The 21,053-nt window shown below is 44.0% G+C and overlaps 1 protein-coding gene across 2 annotated transcripts; it reads left to right on the top strand.

Annotated features, from left to right (window-relative positions):
• Positions 1 to 4,086: 4,086 nt before the first annotated feature.
• Positions 4,087 to 20,206, top strand: LOC121577082 (ETS domain-containing protein Elk-3). 2 transcript variants are annotated; one of them, XM_041890845.2, is made up of 5 exons: positions 4,087 to 4,292; positions 13,954 to 14,162; positions 14,940 to 15,821; positions 17,773 to 17,895; positions 19,404 to 20,206. In XM_041890845.2, exons 2-5 carry the CDS (start codon positions 13,956 to 13,958, stop codon positions 19,500 to 19,502), a joined length of 1,311 nt encoding a protein of 436 aa, XP_041746779.2. In that variant the 5' UTR covers positions 4,087 to 4,292; positions 13,954 to 13,955; the 3' UTR covers positions 19,503 to 20,206. The 2 variants fall into 2 exon arrangements, with proteins under 2 accessions (XP_041746779.2, XP_041746780.2); XM_041890846.2 differs by lacking the exon at positions 19,404 to 20,206 and adding an exon at positions 19,032 to 19,395.
• Positions 20,207 to 21,053: the final 847 nt, after the last annotated feature.

The following is a 21,053-nucleotide window of genomic DNA, read 5'->3' as shown; positions in this document are numbered from 1 at the left end:
ATATTTGTAAACAGAAATACCTTATTTACATAAGTATTCAGACCCTTTGCTATGAGACTCGAAATTGAGCTCAGGTGCATCCTGTTTCCATTGATCATCCTTGAGATGTTTCTACAACTTGGTTAGAGACCACCTGTGGTAAATTCAGTTGATTGGACATGATTTGGAAAGGCACACACCTGTCTATATAAGGTCCCACAGTTCACAGTGCATGTCAGAGCAAAAACCAAGCCATGAGGTCGAAGGGTTTTTCCATATAGCTCCGAGACAGGATTGTGTCAAGGCACTGATCTGGGGATGGGTACCAAAAAATGTCTGCAGCATTGAAGGTCCCCAAGAACGCAGTGGCCTCCATCATTCTTAATTGGAAGATGTTTGGAACCACCAAGACTCTTCCTAGAGCTGGCCACCCAACCAAACTGAGCAATTGGGGGAGAAGGGCCTTGGTCAGGGAGGTGACCAAGAAGCCAAAGGTCACTCTGACAGAGCTCTAGAGTTCCTCTGTGGAGATGGAAGAACCTTCCAGAAGGACAACCATCTCTGCGGCACTCCACCAATCAGGCCTTTATGGTAAGAGTGGCCAGACGGAAGCCACTCCTCAGTAAAAGGCACATGACAGCCCACTTGCAGTTTGCCAAAAGGCACCTAAAGACTCTCAGACCATGAGAAACAAGATTCTCTGGTCTGATGAAACCAATATTGAACTCTTTGGCCTGAATGCCAATCGTCACATCTGGCGGAAACATGGCACCATCCCTACAGTGAAGCATGGTTGTGGCAGCATCATGCTGTGGGGATGTTTTTCAGTGGCAGGGACTGGGAGACTAGTCAGGATCGAGACAAAGATGAACAGAGCAAAGTACAGAGAGATCCTTGATGATAACCTGCTCCAGTGCGCTCAGGGCCTCAGACTGGGGCAAAGGTTCACCTTCTAACAGGACAACAACCCTAAGCACACAGCCAAGACAACGTAGGAGTCGCTTCGGGACAAGTTTCTGAATGTCCTTGAGTGGCCCAGCCAGAGCCCGGACATGAACCCGATCTAACATCTCTGGAGAGACCAGAAAATAGCTGTGCAGCAACGCTCCCCATCCAACCTGACAGAGCTTGAGAGGATCTGCAGAGAAGAATGGGAGAAACACCCCAAATACAGGTGCGCCAAGCTTGTAGCATCATACCCAAGAAGACTCGATGCTGTAATCACTGTCAAAGGTGCTTCAACAAAGTACTGAGTAAAGGGTCTGAATACTTATGTAAATTTGATATTTCATATTAGTTTTTTATTAATATTAGCAAAAAAATCTAAAAACCTATTTTTGCTTTGTCATTATGGGGTATTGTGTGTAGATTGATGAGGGGGAAACAATGTAATCAATTTTAGAATAAGGCTGTAAAGTAACAAAATGTTTAAAAGGTCAAGTGGTCTGAATACTTTCCGAAGGCACTGTAAATTGTATTATATCAATATAAACTATACAATAGATAATATCAGTCAGTACACCTAATCATAGACAATATTCCAAGGAAACACACGCTGCTGGCTGGCTTAATTGGCTCAATCCCCTGCAATTTTCTATATCGCATTAATTTCATTAGGCATGCATGGAACATGGTCATGTTTTCGTTCCACCTGAGGAAATGTACTTGTTCTATTCCATGTTTATACCTTCTGTAATAATTTTCCCAACGACTATAATTGGTACACAACAAATTAGGTGATACGTTTTTATTTTTTATTTTTTTTGGGGGGGGTAGATCAGCTTTAATATTGCAGATAGATTGTAACTTCCATCAATGTAATTGTCTGCATCACTTCCAATCCCCCATATGTTTTTTTTTCTCGCATATATACATACATACATACATATATATACATATCCTTTAAAAATATATAGATTTCCCTTTATTACTTTCCAACCCCACCACCCCTTCCTTAATTGGAGTAAACTAGTGAACAACAATGGTTAGGCCTCTACTTCCAGCTTATACATACTATATACATTTTATGGACACAGTCAATTTTACAATAATTCTATTTGGTTTGTTTTTACTCATGAACTTCCTCTACCCTCAACCTCTCCGATCATTTTCATGATGTCCATCCGGTTTGCTTCTATATGCCATATCTTTCTAACTGTGCTCTTTCACAAAAGCTCTCAACCTATATACTTATTATGGACACAGTATGCTTTACATTAGTTATCTTGTTGTTATTAGTTGTTGTTAGTTGTTATTAGTCACATCCTTCAACTCCATTCAACACCACCCATCTATCTCTTAACACCATCCATATTGGATTTCTCTTTCCCATATATTTTTTAACTGTACTGTGATGTTTTACAAAAGTTCTGAACCCTTCTATTGTCATTGTTTCTACAGATTGTAAATTGAAAATAAACATTTTTGCTAAAAGTATTAGTATATTATTGATCGATTGACTATGACTTTTCAGATCACACAGTAGTGCTATCTGCAGGGTTAGCTCCAGGTAAATATTGCAATCCTTTAGCCATTCCTGGACCTGTGTCCAAAAACAAGCTACAAATGGACAGTACCAAAACAAATAATCGAATGATTCTGTCTCTTCGCAGCAAAATCTGCAGAGCTGGGAAGATTGTATCCCCCATATAAATAACATTATATTGGTAGCAAGAATTGTATATAATAATTTAAATTGAAAAATTCTAAGTTTTGAATCCGGCGTCGTTTTGCGCATCAGTTCATAAACACTATGCCATGGAATCGGTACGTCAAAAATCTCTTCCCAACTATTTCGCAATCTATAATTTTCCCGACGACTATAATTGGTACGCAACAAGTTAGGTGATAAGGGTTTTTAGTTTCTTTACCAATTTTCGACAAAGTCATTGTCTTCGAGGACATCTTCGATGGTGTCATCACCGTTCAACAGCCCCTTCCCCTGCACCGCCTTCATGCCCCCGTTTCCCGGTTTGTTCTTGGTGTAGCGTTTGAGCGCCTCATACCCCAGCCATTGGATGGTGTAGGTCCGGTCCCGACAGGGAACCGCAAGCCATTCGTCCGGATTGTGAACAGTATAGCGAGGCATGGCGCGCGTCACTTAGGATTCCGTTACTGTAGAATGACTCTCGAGCGTCGCTATCCAAGGTACCAGGTTCAGGGGGCAAAAGGCAACAGCAAATCACGCCTCATTCTTTACCTTTCTCCATGGTGGGGTGGAATTCAAAGAAACCTTTGGTGTGCTGTATATTTTCCATAGATCCATGGTAGCCCACTGTCAATGGCTGAAGCCTACGTGGAATAACAAAAACCACCATGGTCATTTTATCAACAGGTCAGTTGCAGCTATTTTTCTCTTTTGTAGATGTCAATCAAGTTCTCGCTAAATAAACATCTCCTAGGTGAGGGTTATCTTACCGGTATTCCTATTCAATTTATTTGCAAGCAGGTTCTGTTTGTGAAGAAAAACAGGCCTACAAGGAAGACGTTATCAGGCTTTGACTCCAAACAGCATTAACCAGGATTTCTTCAAGAGTTGGCTATGGTGTTCAATAGGCTTGCTGTCACGTATTAAATCGATGTTTGTCACAGAGGTTGACTAGACATTTGCCCCCCTGCACCCAGTCTGGTCTAGGCTAGTTCCAAAATCAATGTATCTGCCCTGACAACTATGCAAAAGTACGCACCATAACGCACTCAACCTGGAGCAGTGGACATTGTGTATATCCCTTTTAATATCAGTGCCAATGTTATTAGTAGTAAAGAATAAAGACTAACAAAAATATATATTCACCACAGCCTATCCCTTTGCCTCAATAACTTTCTCTCTCACATACACTTTAGAATTAGCCATGACGTCAGCTCAACTGTAGAGTAGTTGGATAGTTACAATATTGCCATGTGTGTTATAATCGAAAGCTACTGTCTGTTGGCCATCGGCGGGTAGATATATATATATATATATATATATATATATATATATATATATATATATAGAGAGAGAGAGAGAGAGAGAGAGAGAGAGAGAGAGAGAGAGAGAGAGCGAGAGAGAGAGAGAAAGAGAGAGAGAGAGTAAAGCGTGTTTACACAGACGGCAAACCGCCGGGGGAATCGTAGGGGAGAGGAAGTCAGCCGGCTCTCTGTCTGCCTGCTCCAACTTCCTGCAACAAAAAAAAAGCCAGGATCTTATTTCAGTCCAGCAGAGCTGTGTAGCCTAGCTAGACGACAGTCAGCATGGAAAAACAAGGGATCATACCAATTTCATCATAAAAGTTTTGCAAGGAGGGGAAGGAAAGGCAAACAAGATATTGCAGGTAATGTGAAAACAAGGGATTTGTGTTTATTATTAGGTTATTATGTTTTTTATGGATGGCTTTGATAGTGAAAAGGGGACATATATTGGAATGTGAGTGGTTGAATTATTGTTATTGTAGATGATAGCCTATATTTTGTGTGAGTGGGCTACAGAATGACATATTTTGTTTCTAGCCTAACCAAAGTTCGACAGACATAAACCTATAAGTATTGTTGCTGTTTATTTTTATTTTTTACTGTACACTCAACGTGCCAGAGGAATAGAATAGAGCCCGCAGCAAAAGTTTCTGGTTTTTCTGGTATGGAGTACACCTAATTTCTACGAGCTTCCGGTTTGAATCTATCTTGTAGTGAACATCTTGAAAATGAATCAGTAAGGCGGAACAAGAAATAGACAGTCTCGAAGAGTCAACTTATTTCAACTCCGTACAATCCTATCTCCCTTGTGAATTATATTTTAATAGTCTATTCTAAAGGAAAAGAACGAGACAGACAGACATAGAAATAGATCATAAAAAAATGGGGTACTACAGCGACACCTAGATTAAAGTGAACAAACAGTTTGTGCTTCACTTTCTAAAGCTATGCAAAGACTACGGCGCTCACTCGCGATGTGTGGTTGGACTTTCCAGCGACAGACTGTGAATGTGAACAGGAAGAGAACAGATTTAGTCATGGCTAAGTAATGTCTGCACACAGCACCTAATCACATTAGGATTTTCCGTTCCCCAAACACTGGATGGCTTTGTACGGCGGCGCACCAGCAGTGTGACTTTTCAATCTTAGGCGACACTGAGCATCTGCAAAGGAGGCAAAGGATATTCACAACTCACAGCTTCGTGTGGGCATAGTGTGAAGGGACAGGGGCTTGCTGTCGCAATTAGAACATGTCATTAATGTAAAAAGTTAAACAAAAGAGGATTTATTTAGTATACAAGAACTCTGACTAACCAACAAGAGGATGATTCTTATTACAAAGGTGTCAGATGTGTTGTAATGAGTGCTGAGGTGATGTGGAAAGTACAACTGAAATAACCATGAACATAGAACGCCCTACCAAACAGTAATGTGTTGTCTTAGTATATGTCCAAGGGTTGGAGTGGGAGGGGGACAGTTTGACTTGATGTCATGATCCAGGCAGAGTCGGAAGTGGAACAGGATTGGGGAAATGCGCCACATAGTGTGGGATCCCCCTCTCCCTACCATACATATGCCCTTGGAAGTAGAATAGGAGGAAGTCCTGACTTTGACAGTTTTGTGGTTTCACATGGCAGATAGAAAACTCTAGGGATTGAATGTGCCAGAAACATGTTCAATCAGCTTTGACAGTGTGTGTGGGGGACGGTTTCAACCTGGTCACAGAGCATTTCGTATTATTCTGTATGTAAATCTCAAACACGTTTCGTATGGTTACATAAGACAGATGGTTACTTAAGGCAAAAACAAAAGTATGGTGGTTGGTCAGGGTGTATGGGTGGGCGTATAACGCAAACGTCTAGCGAGTTCGAATGTCATTGTTACGGAGTCTAGTTGATAGGTAATGGACTAGTTGGACTGTTCCCCAGACTCCAGGCGTAGGGATTTGTACAAGGCTTAACAAGGCTATTGAACTGAACATTGGTGTCTGTCTTTATTCCTTAATCCAACATATCATACAGAAACATGGTATCAGAAGTGGCTCGGAAAACACACGTTTGTTATTTTTGTAGCTAAGTACAGTATAGGCGCAGTTACGTTCCATATGCGAACACAAGCCGTTTCCTACTCACAACACTGATCAACTCGTGTTAGCTGGCTAGCTAGCATCACTACCTACCTCCATGACTGAAGACAAAGAAATCTCCTATTCCATTGCTATGGCAGCGAACATTCCGCCACCAAATCACATGGTTCTCACAGGGGACTGGAATACTAATTGGGACAACTTCAGGGATGAATTCGAGGACTATGCGCTGGCGACCGGTCTACATGAGAAACCCAACGAGGTACAAGCGGCAACTCTGAGGAGTTTAATGGGCAGCGAATGCAGGCATATCTACCGGCACAATCTCACCCTCACGGCACGACAACAGTGTGATGCAAAGGCTATATTGGATGCATTGAGAATTACTTCAAACCCGCCAGAAACGTAATTTACGAGCGGTTCGTTTTTCGGAAGCTGCAAACAGGAAGAGGGTGAGTCAGTACACAACTTTGTAACCCGTTTGAGAGAGAAATCCGCCACTTGTGAATACGGGGGATTGAAAGATGAACTGATTCGTGACAAAATAGTACTGGGAATTGCAAATGAGAATACGCGCCGGCGTCTACTGAGAGAGAGAGGCTTAACATTAGCAACTGCCATCGAAATGTGCCGCACTGCTGAAGTCACTGACATGAGAATGAGAGCAATGGAAACGGAAACCCCACGCTCCGACGTTGATACTGTTCACGCTGTTGCTAGGCAGACATTCAGACAAAACCAATCGAGGCAGAGTAATTCACCACGAACGGTGAACACAGAGAGCCCCGTAGCATGTAAATACTGTGGGAATACACACACACGTGGCAAAGAGCACTGCCCGGCCTATGGAAAACCATGCAGAGCTTGTGGAACTAATAATCACTTTGCAAAAGTGTGTCTCAAAAGCAAAAGAAGGGTGAGTGAGGGCAAGATTCACTGTGTTGATGATGTTACTCAATGTTCAGAGCTGAACAGTGAAAGTGACATTTACATGCATGAATCCATTGGGGCTGTACACTCAAGAGGGAAGAAATGGTTTGTGACACTACGATTACACAACAAGCAACAACAATGTCAACTGGATTCGGGTGCTACATGCAACGTAATGAGCTACAAAGACAAAATCAATCTGGCACCTGACACACATCTATTTCCCAGCGATACTAGACTAAAGCTGTACTCAGGAGAACTAATGAGCTCTATGGGCACCTTTGAGACCGAATGTGTTATTCGGGGACGCAAACACAAGCTGGAGTTCGAGATTGTGAAAACCAGTCAAAATCCTCTCCTCTCAGGCTCTACATGCGAACGCCTGGGACTGATGCAGTTCACTGTACCAAATGACCTGCACATTGTGGATCATGTCCAGCATGGACCCCTGTCCAAAGAACAACTACTCAGCAGATATGACGATGTATTCAACATGCCCGTTGAATCAGTGCCTGGGGAGGTACACTTTGAAGTGGATGAGAGCATTACTCCAGTCCAGTGTGCTCCTCGCAATGTGCCCATTGCAATGAAAGTGGCTGTGAAGGCCCAGCTGGACAAGTATGAGGCCGATGGCCACATGACATCTGTGACTGAACCAACTGACTGGATCAGCAATATGGTCATAGTGAAAAAAACCAGAGAAGCTGAGGGTCTGCATCGACCCAAAGCATCTGAACCAAGCACTGAAACGATCCCACTACATCATGCCGACACTAGAGGATGTCCTCTATAAGCTTCCCAAGGCCAGGATTTTCACCTTGGTGGATGCCCGAGATGCATTCCTTCAGTGCAAGCTGGACGAAGAAAGCAGCTTCATGACTACCTTCTGGACCCCCTGGGGTCGGAAACGCTGGCTCAAGCTCCCGTTTGGTGTCTCAGTGGCGCCTGAGGTATACCAACGCAAGCAGCACGAGTTACTGGCTGGGCTCAAGGGCATTGAACCCATCGCCGATGATATCCTGATCGTAGGCTGTGGTGAAACAGACGAAGAAGCAGAACGCGACCACGATGTGAAGCTCCTGGCACTGATGGAGCGCTGCCGATCAGTTAAGCTCGTCTTGGCCTGAAGAAGCTGCAGTTCAAGGTGAAAGACGTCCACTTCCATGGCCACATTCTCTCGGCAAAAGGCCTGAAGCCGGACCCAGACAAGGTCCAAGCGATCCTCGACATGCCAAACCCGTCTGATGCAAAAGGAGTACAGCGTCTCATCGGCTTTGCAAACTATCTTGCAAAGTTCATGCCACACCTATCAGCAGTCTGTGAGCCTCTGCGCCGGTTGCTGGACAAAGACACACCATGGCACTGGCTACCCAAGCACGAGGCCGCAGTGCAGGAGATGAAATCTCTGGCTTCATCCATGCCAGTGTTGCGCTACTACGACGTCACGAAGCCTGTCACAATCCAGAGCGACTCTAGCCAAAGGGGACTTGGATGCTGCCTTATGCAGGAAGGCCAGCCCGTTGCGTTTGCCTCGAGAGCGCTCACCCCCACCGAACAAAACTATGCACAAATTGAGAAAGAGTGCCTCAGCATCGTCTTCTCCTGCCAGCGATTCCATCACTACTTATATGGTCGAGAGCTGGTCACCGCTGAAACTGACCACAAACCACTCATTGCCATATTCAGTAAACCTCTCCTCAACGCGCCCAAGAGGCTTCAAAGTATGCTCCTGACTCTGCAAAACTACAGCCTGAAGGTCATTTACAAGCCAGGACCTGAGATGTACATCAGCGACACACTGAGCAGGGCAACAGCACAATGTACAGGTAGAGGCACTGCCTATCAGCGGCAGGCCATCTGTTCGCTACAGCAGGAACAACAAGATGTTCAACAGATCAATCAGGCAGACTACTTAAACGTGACAGATCACCGCCTAGCCCAGATCAGGCAACATACTGACAAGGACGAACACCTACAGTCACTGAAGTCCATGGCTCTAGCAGGTTGGCCATATCTGAAAGAGGAGACACCTTTCACAGTGAGAGAATACTGGACCTTTCGAGATGAGATCAGTGTGCAAAATGGCGTCTTGTTCAGAGGTCAGAAGGTCATTATTCCCAAATCACTACGTCCAGAGATGCTTACCCGCATACACTCCAGTCACGTCGGAGGTGACGCATGCTACCGTCAGGCTCGTGAAACATTATACTGGCCAAACATGCAAGCAGAAATTAAAGACTTTGTCAGCAACTGTACCACATGCAACGAGTACGCTCATGAACAGCAAAAGGAAACCATGATGTCACACGAACTGCCCACAAGGGCCTGGCAAATCATCAGCATGGACTTATTCAGCCACAGACAAAAGGACTATCTTCTCCTCGTTGATCATTACTCTGACTTTTGGGAAATTGAACTGCTCCCTGACTTGTCCGCAGAGACGGTCATAAAGCGCTGCAAGGCGCAGTTTGCAAGGCAAGGTCAGCCTGACAAGGTAATCACGGACAATGGCCCACAATTCACTGCACAGTTCAAGCGTTTCGCCTCAGAATGGGAGTTTGACCACGTGACCTCCTCTCCAAGACACCCAAAAGCAAATGGCAAGGCAGAATCAGCTGTCAAGATTGCAAAAAACCTGTTAAGCAGGGCCTTGCGCGACAGCAACGACCCATGGAAAGCGATCTTACAGTGGAGGAACACACCCACCGAAAACATGGACAGCAGCCCAGCACAACGCCTTCTGTCCAGACGTCTGAAGACTACTATCCCCGTAGCTAACAAGCTACTTGAGCCCTGCGTCATGGTTGGCGTCACGGACAAACTGCGTCACAGAAAGCAGCTCGCTAAGTGCTTCTACGACCGGACTGCTCGAGACCTACCAGAGCTGGAGGTGGGTGAAACTATAAGGATGAAACCGCTGCCGGGAGACCACACAGGACTTTGGAGGCTGGGCACATGCCTACAGAGAGTTGCACCACGTTCTTACCTGGTGGATGTTGGTGGCTCCCTCTATCGTCGCATCGGGTGGATCTGCGCGTAGCAGAGCAGACAAACCAGAACATGCCATACACTCACTTAGATGAGCTGGATCACAGTCCAGGCCTAAGGGTAAGGGGTGCAGAATTGAGACATGAGCCAACTGAAGGTGAAGCTTCTACCCCACCAAACTCTCCAGCTCGTGGCCCTAATCCTACCCCTGTCAGAGCCAATACTTACTCACGGGTGGGTCGGCTGTGCAAGCCACCGGACAGGCTTACTCTGTAAGCAAGAGACTTAACTTGTTGTCTGTTAATTTAAAAAAAATATTTCAAAAAATAAAAAATAAAAAATAAATTTAAAAAAGGAAGATGACAGCTGAAGTAAAAAGAAAATGTCATGCTTTTCAATTGTTATGACTTGACTGTTAAGAACGCAATGTTATGCCGTTATGTTTGCACTTTCTATTGAAAAGGATGATGTTACGGAGTCTAGTTGATAGGTAATGGACTAGTTGGACTGTTCCCCAGACTCCAGGCGTAGGGATTTGTACAAGGCTTAACAAGGCTATTGAACTGAACATTGGTGTCTGTCTTTATTCCTTAATCCAACATATCATACAGAAACAGTCATCACGGACACCTTTAGCATTTTAGCTAATTAGCAACTTTTAAAATGACTTACTACTTTTTAGCTACTTTGCAACTACTTAGCTTGTTAGCTAACCCTTCCCCTAACCCTATCCTTAACCCTTTTAGCTAACCCTACTCCTAACCCTAACTTTAAACCTTTTAGCTAACCCTTCCCCTAACCTTTTAACCTAACTCCTAAATTTAACCCTAACCTTAACCCCTAACCCTAACCCCTAGCCTAGCAAAAGTTAGCCACCTAGCTAGAATTTGTAACATATCATACATTTTGCAAAATCGTAACATATCATACGTTTTGCAAATTCGTAACATATTGTACATTTTACACATTTGTAACATATACACATTTTGCAAATTCGTAACAGATAATATGAATTGTAATTCGTAACATATCATACGAAATGGGCGATGGACATCCACAAATTAATACATACCATACGCAACGTAACATATCATACTAAATGGCATGTCTCGGATTTACGAAATGCTTTGAGACCAGGTTGGGGTGAGACTGTGTGTGTGTGTGTGTGTGTGTATACAGTGCCTTCAGAAAGTATTCAAACCCCTTGACCTTTTCCACATTTTGTTGAGTTACCTGATTTCAAAATGGATGAAATTCAGATTGTTTTGTCACTGGCCTACACACAATTCCCCATAATGTCAAAGTGGAATAATGTTCTTCTAAATTTTTTACAAATGAATTAAAAATGAAAAGCTGAAATGTCTTGAGTCAATTAGTATTCAAACCCTTTGTATGGCAAGCCTAAATATGTTCAGGAGTAAAAATGTGCTTAACAAGTCACATAATAATTTGCATGGACTCACTCTCTGTGCAAAAATAGTGTTTAACATGATTTTTGAATGACTGCCTCATCTCTGTACCCCACACATACAATTATCTGTAAGGTCCCTCAGTCAAGCAGTGCATTTCAAACAGATTCAACCACAAAGACCAGGGAGGTATTCCAATGCCTTGCAAAGTAGGGCACCTATTGGTAGATGCGTAAAAAAAAAAAACAGACATTGAATATCCTTTTGAGCATGGGGAAGTTGTTCATTACACTTTGGATGGTGTATCAATACCCCCAGTCACCAAAGATACAGACGTCCTTCCTAACTCAGTTGCCGGAGAGGAAGGAAACCGCTCAGGGCTTTCACCATGAGGCCAATGTTGACTTTAAAACAGTTATAGAGTTTAATGGCTGTGATAGGAGAAAACTGAGGATGGATCAACAACATTGTAGTTTCTCCACAATACTAACCTAATTGATAGAGTGAAAAGAAGGAAGCTTGTATAGAATACAAATATTCCAAAACATGCATCCTCTAAAGTAATACTGCAAAACATGTGGCAAAGCAATTCACTTTTTGTCCTGAATACAAAGTGTTATGTTTGGGGCAAATCCAATACAACACATTACTGAGTACCACTCTCCATATTTTCAAGCATAGTGGTGGCTGCATCATGTTATGGGTATGCTTAAAATCGTTAAGGACTGGGGAGTTTTTCAGGATAAAAAAGAAACGGAATGGAGCTAATCACAGGCAAAATCCTAGAGGATAACCTGGTTCAGTCTGCTTTCCACCAGACACAGGGAGATGAATTTACCTTTCAGCAGCACAATAACCTAAAACACTGGAGTTGCTTACCAAGAAGACAATGAATGTTCCTGAGTGGCCGAGTTACAGTTTTGACTTAAATCTGCTTGTAAATCTATGGCAAGACCTGAAAATGGTTGCCTAGTAATGATCAACAACCAATTTGACAGAGCTTGAAGAATTTTGAAAATAATAATGGTCAAATGTTGCACAATCCAGGTGTGGAAAGCTCTTAGAAACGTACCCAGAAAGACTCACAACTGTAATCGCTGCCAAAGGTGCTTCTACAAAGTATTGACTCAGGGGTGTGAATACTTATGTAAATTAGATATTTCTGTATGTAATTTTCATAAATGTGCACAAATTTATAAAAACATGTTTTCACTTTGACATTATGGGGTATTGTGTGTAGACGGATGACAAAACATCTATTTAATCAATTTTGAATTCGAGCTGTAACACAACAAAATGTTGAATAAGTCAAGGGGTATGAATACTTTCTGAAGGCACTGTATGTACTATGAACGTGTGTGTGTAATTATGTGTGTGTGAGTACATGTGTGTTTACCACATACGTGTGTCTGGGTGTATCTGTGTACGTATGTCTGGGTGTGTATGTGTACATGTGTCTGGGTGTGTATGTGTACATGTGTCTGGGTGTGTATGTGTACATGTGTCTGGGTGTGTATGTGTACATGTGTCTGGGTGTGTACGTTTGTCTGGGTGTGTATGTGTATGTGTGTCTGGGTGTGTATGTGTACATGTGTCTGGGTATGGATGTGTACGTGTGTCTGGGTGTGTACGTGTGTCTGGGTGTGTATGTGTACGTGTGTCTGGGTGTGTATGTGTACGTGTGTCTGGGTGTGTATGTGTACATGTGTGGTGTACAGTAAGTGAGTGTATGGTTGATAAGGCATTCATTGATCAGGGTCACTAACATTTTACTTTTCTCACCACAAAAACAATCATTGAGTTTGCCTGTCTCAGATATTGAAAGAGAGACAGACGAGAACAATTTCCCAGGTAATGTCCAAAATGGCACCCAATTCCCTATGAAGTGCACTACTTCTGATCAGACTAGTCTGTGTGCTAGTCTCTGTTCTACCAGGCAGACAGGAGCTCATAGGGCTACACATTCCTTTATTAAATGACAAACCCACCCTGGTCTCTTTCTCTGGGCCCGTCATACTTCCTGTAGCCTCAGCCAGGTTGGACCGCAGCATACTTCTGGCGTGAACTGTTGTCCTACTTTTCTTTTTTCTCTCTCATCTGCTACTCTGTTACTTTACACTACACACTAGTCGGTACTGTTATATTCCACACTATGACTTTTCTTTACACTACAAATATCGTCTCAAAACATCACAGTACAGGCTACTACAGTGTAATACTCTAGGTATACAATACAATAAATGTTTATTGATCCATTATAGAAACGACACCTTACAACACACACAACAGGCTAGGAGCAGCACAGGGTCACTCTCCGGTGGCTGGCCCGCTTATCTAACCTCCAGGCTACCGCCGCCCACGAACAGCACCATAACCCTGGTCCCATGTTGATGATGTCAGTTGTGTTTGAGAAAGGTCCCCACTGGCAGATAGTTCATGTCCCTCTAGGTATGAACAGTGCCATCACCTTGTGGCAGTTCTTGAACTTGCCAACAGTCGTTGATGTTGGTGATGTGTCTGTCGCAATCCCATATTGAGGACGTCAGAGGTGTGTTCTTCTTGGTACCGACAGTAAAATCATAACCATAGCCCTTATAACCCTTGCTGTAGGTATGGACAGTGCCATCACGTTGTGGCAATTCCTGCTGCAACTTCTCTTGGACCAGAGCTACAAGCACCTGATCTGCTGGACGTCCACTGACGGGGAGTTCAAACTGCTCAAGTCAGAGGAGGTGGCCAAGCTATGGGGGCTCCGCAAGAACAAGACTAATATGAACTATGACAAGCTCAGCAGAGCACTGAGATACTACTATGACAAGGTGCAATACACTCTCACTACACCTACACCTACACACACATAATAACACTACCCAGACACTACACTAACTGTACTACACATAAATAACAAGACCAACATGAACTATGAGAAGCTGAGCAGAGCACTCAAATACTACTATGACAAGGTAGAATACAATCATATCACAATACATTCTTATAAAAAAGGATTCTCAAAAGGTTCTTTGGAGAGGTTCTTTCATCCAGATTTTTTTTGGGCTCTAAGTAGCACCTTTCTTTCAAAGAGTATCTGTAAACTTTTAATTTGACATTTGGGTTGATGTGACCTTTCTCAAAACATTACTTGAGTGAGCCCATTTACATCAGTGTTAAACACTCTCACATAGGGGAAAATCTCACTTAGTTGTTCTTCTTTTTCAACCAAAGATCCCCACTGGCAGATAGTTCCACTTCCACTTCCTCTTCTCACCTTAACAACAGCACAGCCATATACGGTGATGCATCTCTCAAACACATGTAAGGGCCATTTTGCGATCATTTTTGTGTGGCTTTGGTAGAATATATCTATGATAGAAATGTGGTGAAATCAAAATGGCCCCGTCAACACTGATCATTTAGGGTTCTGTTATTCGTTGACAACAGAAATAAAAATGTATATTGTTGTTATCAGCTTATAAATGTGTAATAGAGCTTTTGACTATTAATGAAGAAATAGTATGTATGAAGAAAATACAAGGTAAATCAGGAGGTCATTTTAAGGTTCAACCTGCACACTAATCCCACCCTCCTCTCTGTTCCAGAACATCATCAAGAAAGTGATCGGCCAGAAGTTTGTCTACAAGTTTGTCTCGTTCCCGGAGATCTTGAAGATGGACCCTGCGGCGGTAGAGATGGGCTTGACGTCCGGCAGGGTGACCCTCCACGAGGATGACGTCAGGGACCTAGACGTAGAGGAGGAAGAGGAGGAGGAGGAGGAGGAGGCACAGCAGCAGAGGAGAGCCCTGGGGGCAGCGTTGGGGGCGGCTGCTGCGGCTCAACAGGCTGCGTGTCGTAACGACTACCTCCGCTCTGGTCTCTACTCCTCCTTCAGCATCAGCTCCCTCCATCATCCTCCAGAGGAGCTGCTCAGAGCCTTGAGGGAGAGGCAGGAAAGACAGCAGGACGAGGCCCAGTCCGGAGTCATCCGCTTCGGGGCCGGTACCACAGAGCGAACTCCACCCTCACCCTCCCTCATCAAGCCTTCATCACAATCCTTCAGCACCCACAGTCCATCTAAACCCTCCCCCCTCCACCACCATCACCACCGGCGCTCCCCATCCTCCTCCCCTCCCAGCCCTAACCCCCAGCCCGGACCGGGGCGAGGAGGCTGGAGCCCAGAGGCTGAAGAGGAGGAGGGTGAGGACTCTGACCAGGGGGCCCAGCCCTTGAATCTCTCCTCTGGGCACAGAGAGAGAGAGAGGGCCCTGCAGCCTCCGGAGAAGAGGACCAGTGGTGGTATTAGGGCTAATGGTAGTAGTTATGGAGACAGTGGACATGGACTCCCACCCAAAACAAAGAAGCCCAAAGCCCTAGAGATCTCCTCCCCCTCCCTGCTCCTGACAGGAAGTGACATTGGCTCCATAGCCCTTAACAGCCCCGCCCTGCCATCCGGGTCCCTCACCCCGGCCTTCTTCACTGCACAGGTGAATTATACTGCTATGTAGCTATGTTATAGGCTACTTGGCAGAAGCTTTTATCCAAAGCGTATAGTGTTGCAGTGATTTTCTGTTTCTATCTCATCTGTACCGTTGCCTGCCTGGCCATGGAGGGATGGGCTTTATATTTTCTCAATTGTCTAAAAAATAACTGAAAAAACTGACCAGCTAGAAGCCACTCTTAGAAAAAGTGTTCCAAAAGGGTTATTTGGCTGTCCCCATAGGATAACCCTTTTTGGTTCCAGGTAGAACCATTATGGGTTCCAGGTAGAACCCTCTGTGGAAAGGGTTCTACATAGAACCCAAAAGGGTTCTACCTGGTATCAAAATGGGTTCTACCTGGAACCAAAATGGGTTCTACCAGGAACCAAAAAGGGTTCTTCCGGGAACCAAAAAGGGTTCTTCAAAGGGTTTTCCTGTGGGGACAGCCGAAGAACCCTTTTAGGTTCTAGGGATCCCCTTTTTTTCCCCAATAATAACCTTCCAACATGATTGTTTTCAGTCTTTTCCAATCAGTGTAGATGAAGGGAAGGAGACGAGAGGACAGATTTTTAGACAGAGGAGAAAGAGCCATGGATCTTATCCAGACCTGAGGTCATCAGTCTCCCCAAAGCCCAGCTAAAGTAGCAAGGCTCTGCCACAGGCCACAGGCCACAGTCTGGCTCTGGAAACACTTATAGATGATATGGGCCATGGAATATCATGGGCAACTCTTCAGTACAATTTTATTGAGCGTACTCTCTGTTAAAAAGCTGCATTCCAACTCAAGCAGCAGTGAAAATCCACATCAAAAAGACACATTTTCTACAATGTTTTTTTTAGTTAAAAAGATATCATTATCCCAGAACAGAAATTACACCAGAACAGAAAACTTCTGCACACAGTGAGATACAGCCTATACAGCAGGGATCATTAACTAGATTCAGCCGCGGGCCGATTTTTTCATGAGCGGATGGATGGTCGGGGGGCCAGAACATAATTACAAATAATTTGTAGACTGCAAATTAAAGCCCAAACAGATATAATGTTTGACTAAAACATAATCATTTCAAACCTTGCTTACATTTGTATATGATCATGTCTCTTTATTATGTGTGGGAATACTTGGGAACAGATTTCTTAAATTAAAATCACTTGGAGCTGATTTCCTGGTGTTTTTACAGTCTTTTATGTCCACACAAAAAAACAACCCAAAAAAATGTTTTTTTTTTCAGAAATAAAAACACCCACTGGCCAAATTCGGGCCGCCAGTTGGGGAACCCTGCTATACAGCAACAACAGAACAACACCAACAGTTTATTGGTGTGCGAAGTGAGATCAGAGGAAAAACCTGAGATTTACAAAAATCCTGTCCTCATCAGGGAGAGAGAGAGGGAGCAAGAGAGAGAGAGAGAGAGAAAGACAGAGAAAGAGGGGAAGAGGCCCTAATTGATGCCATATGCTCCAATCATTCCATTAATAGTGAAGCGGCAGACCAGGCAGGCAGGGCGTCCCACTCCTCTGCTCCCTCCACAACACTGGCTTATTTCTCTCCCTGGAGGTGAATTGATTTGAACATATGTTGCTCTCGAGCCTCTACAGGCGTTCCAAGGAAGGGCTGTGATGCCTAAGGAGTGAAACCCTAATCAACAACAATCACCCCTCTCCCCGCTACCTCACCCCTGTATCACCCCTGTATCGAAAGGAGAAACCACAGAAATGTGTTTTTGCTGTTCATAATAACACCAAGCTGAGGGAAATGAACATTTTTACATTTCAGGATGTTTTCACATTGAGTCACCTTATAAAAAAGGGAATAATACTTTCAAAATGTATTATACCTCAAGTGAAGGAGTTTTATTTCAAACAGTGGTCATTGCAGTTATTATCACAGATCCAAATCTCACATACTCTTTACTATCTCTGCACCCCCCTCCCCCTCTTCCTTCTCACTCCCTAGACTCCGTCTGGCCTGCTGCTGGCTCACAGCCCTCTGTTGTCAGGCATCCACTTCTGGAGCAGTCTTAGTCCCATAGCCCCTCTGAGCCCTGCACGGCTGCAAGGCCATGGATCTCTGTTCCAGGTAAGCAAGACAAGGGAAGGAGGGAGGGAGGGAGGGAGGGAGGGAGGGAGGGAGGAGGGAGGGAGGGAGGGAGGGAAGGAAGGAAGGAAGCGAGGGAGAGAAGGATGGAGAGAGATAAAGGAAGGGAGAGAGCAGTCTGAGTCCCGTAGCTGCTCTGAGCGCTGCACGGCTGCAAGGACGCGGATCATTGTTCCAGGTAAGCAAGAGAAGGAGCGAGGGAGAGAGAGAGACGTTAGGTGAAAGAACAGAGAAGTGCTGAATGGACTGTGTTTGTTTGTTTACTGAAGCTTGTTTGTTTACTCCTGAAGATGGATAGGCAAAGAGGAAGTTCTTAGAGAGATGGTTCAATTCTACTCAACTGTAATAATGAGCGAAGCACAGGGCAGGGGAACCCCACACTGTTCTTTTTCGTTCCTCTATCTGTTAACATTTTCCATCCGGCAGTATAATGTATGAAAATGTGTCAGGTAGAATAAATGTTAGCATTTCTCTCCATGTCTCCATTTCTCAAAACACTTGACTTGCCTGGTAATATTAATACGTAACTTTTTCCACATCCCTCTTTATCCATTTGATCTTAAGTACACTTACCTCTAATTCTACATTACAGGTCATTTTAAGATGTTCTATAATAGGGTACTTAGTGTGTGTATAAAGTAGACAACCAGATGAGATAACATGAGCAGTCTTTGTTACTGGCTGGGTTTGTTACATTAGGAGAAGCTTTCTCGTCTCTCAGTCAGTATACCTCAGTCCAGCGGTTCCGGAGGTGTCCAATTTCAGCGCTCAGCAAAGGCAGAGAGGGAGAGGATATCCTGTGAATACTTCCTGTTTGAGCCCAAGGGAGCCGAGGCAGACTGAACAGGGTGGACTGGTTTCTGAGAGGGCTGATCCTGGTCTGCATCCCAAATGGAACCCTATCCCCTAAATAGTATACTACTTTTGAACAGAGCCCTATGGACCCTGGTCAAAAGTAGTGCATTATGTAGGGAAGTTTGCCATTTGGGACACAGACCTGCTCCTCGTTTGTGCAGCTAGGCTGCTAGCTAGCCCCCTCCTCCGCTCCCATCAACACACACACACAAACCTGTGGCCTTTTTTTTATGTACAATGCGCTCACTTCTCCCTCTATACAGCCTGTTGTGGTGGTAGAAACGATCAGATGGGAGTGAGAAGGGAGGGAAAGGAGGAAGAGGCACAGTGCATAGAACAACAGGAAACCGGGAAACTGGAGCAGTGACAACACTACAGTTCCTCTCGTGATAGGAGCATTGGCAGAGAGACCTGGCAAAGGCTTCTGTGAAGTGGAAACATAGTGAATTTGTTGGAAGGAATAAAGCACTCGGGGGCAGTATTAAATGCAGTGTACAGGCCTCATCCACAGTTTCTTCATCCACAGTTCTGTTTGCCCAGCACTAGTTTTAGAAAGTTTGGGATGTACAGTATACTGACACTTCAGGAGCATTGGCTGAACCTCCACCTCGCTTCCCCCTGCTCTCTCTCCACAGTTTCCCAGTCTAATGAATGGACACCTCCCGGTCCCCCTGCCAAACCTGGATGGGTCCCCCTCCCACCTGCTCCTGTCCCCTGCCAATCACAAGTCCTGATTCAGACTCTCTACTTAGACCATCTTCATCAAGCATCTCTTCTCAAGGACTATAATCATCATTAGTCGTTGTTTATGTTCAGGCAAACGTGCTTATGATTTGGGGTCTCAAAAACTCCCCATCAGCCACCTGTATAAGTAGTAGTATTATTATAGTCTTCATCGTTAGCCTTAAGTTTCTGTAAAATGATTTTACAATGTAAATACGCAAGATTGACTCTACATTACATGGCTTGTTGACCTCACTTTTTATTGCACTTAAGTTGGTTAAAATTCCAGTTGCATTGTTGAAAGCACTTGGTTAAAGCCATACACCGTGAGGTCTGTGAGACCTCTGGCGTGTTATAATTAAGTACATTTCCACAGCAGGACCCTGTCCAAATGGACAGTAGTTAGGGTTAGCCCTGGGGTGGGCAAACCTTTTGGCTCAAGGGCCACTTTGAGTTTTTGAAATCAAGTGAAGGGCCACATACTATATGCGTGACAAAACATGTGAAGCCTTTATTCATTTTCACATTGACACGCAACTACTAGTGGACTGTAGGTGTACATATGCTTGCAGAACAATTCTTCCCTTGTACCATCTACACTTGTTTTTTGTGAACACATTTTTCACAAAATGTACAATTTATAACATCACAGACACAGTCAAACACACACAGATCCTGCATCTCTACCCTTGTAAAGTAAAATCAAACTTACAGTCACAATATGCAAACTTAAAAATAGATATATATTATATGACTGGAGACATGCAAAATGTGTAAAAAAAAAAAAAAACTATTCTAAATTTGAGTGATACATATGGTAAGAGCATCCGTTTCATTTGGAATGATCTGTTTTTGAAAGCATATTAAGGAACAATTCTCATCTCCATTGTGAGCCATATTTACAGTTATCCAATCACCTCAGCCCAAATCTGACTGATTAGTTATTACCTGTATCCAAGTGCATTGCTGGATAATTCTCACTGCATAACCATCACCATGAAAAAGCATTATCCTTGCCTACCCCAGTCATGGTTATTCGAGTCTTAATGTGAACAATGGAGCTGGTCACCTCTCTTGGCAAGGGCATCAAAGTCTGGTATCATCTTTGATGTAGAGATTCTCAGAACAGCTGACAAGTGGTCATTTGTTAAATTTGACCTGTGAAGGGTTTGTTGTAATTCATGACTGAGAACGTTTGTTCACACACATATGTAGACCCGAATAAAACAAGCATCCTTTTGGCTTGCTTTTTAATGTTTGGAAACTTTTTTTTCATTCAGTGAGCAATAGAACTGGTCTATTGTTGCTGTTTTGTACTTGTCCTTCAAAGCACTGTCACATTGGATGTCGATGAGCTCCAATTGTGTGTCTGGTGGTGCTTTCTCACAGTCGAAAGACAGGGGGCATGATACAAGCTCCAGCTCAGTCTCAATCTTGGTGAAGTCTGAGAAGCGGCGGGAAAATGTAGCATGCAGGTCGATCAAAGTGCTACTGTATGTCTAAGTGCCGCACTGCGATGTGGGCGTGTTCAGTATGGCCAGTGTCGGAAAATGAGCGATAGA

Source organism: Coregonus clupeaformis, chromosome 11, assembly GCF_020615455.1.
Source record: "Coregonus clupeaformis isolate EN_2021a chromosome 11, ASM2061545v1, whole genome shotgun sequence".
NCBI lineage: Eukaryota > Metazoa > Chordata > Actinopteri > Salmoniformes > Salmonidae > Coregonus > Coregonus clupeaformis.
This window is presented reverse-complemented; position numbering and strand designations above follow the sequence as displayed.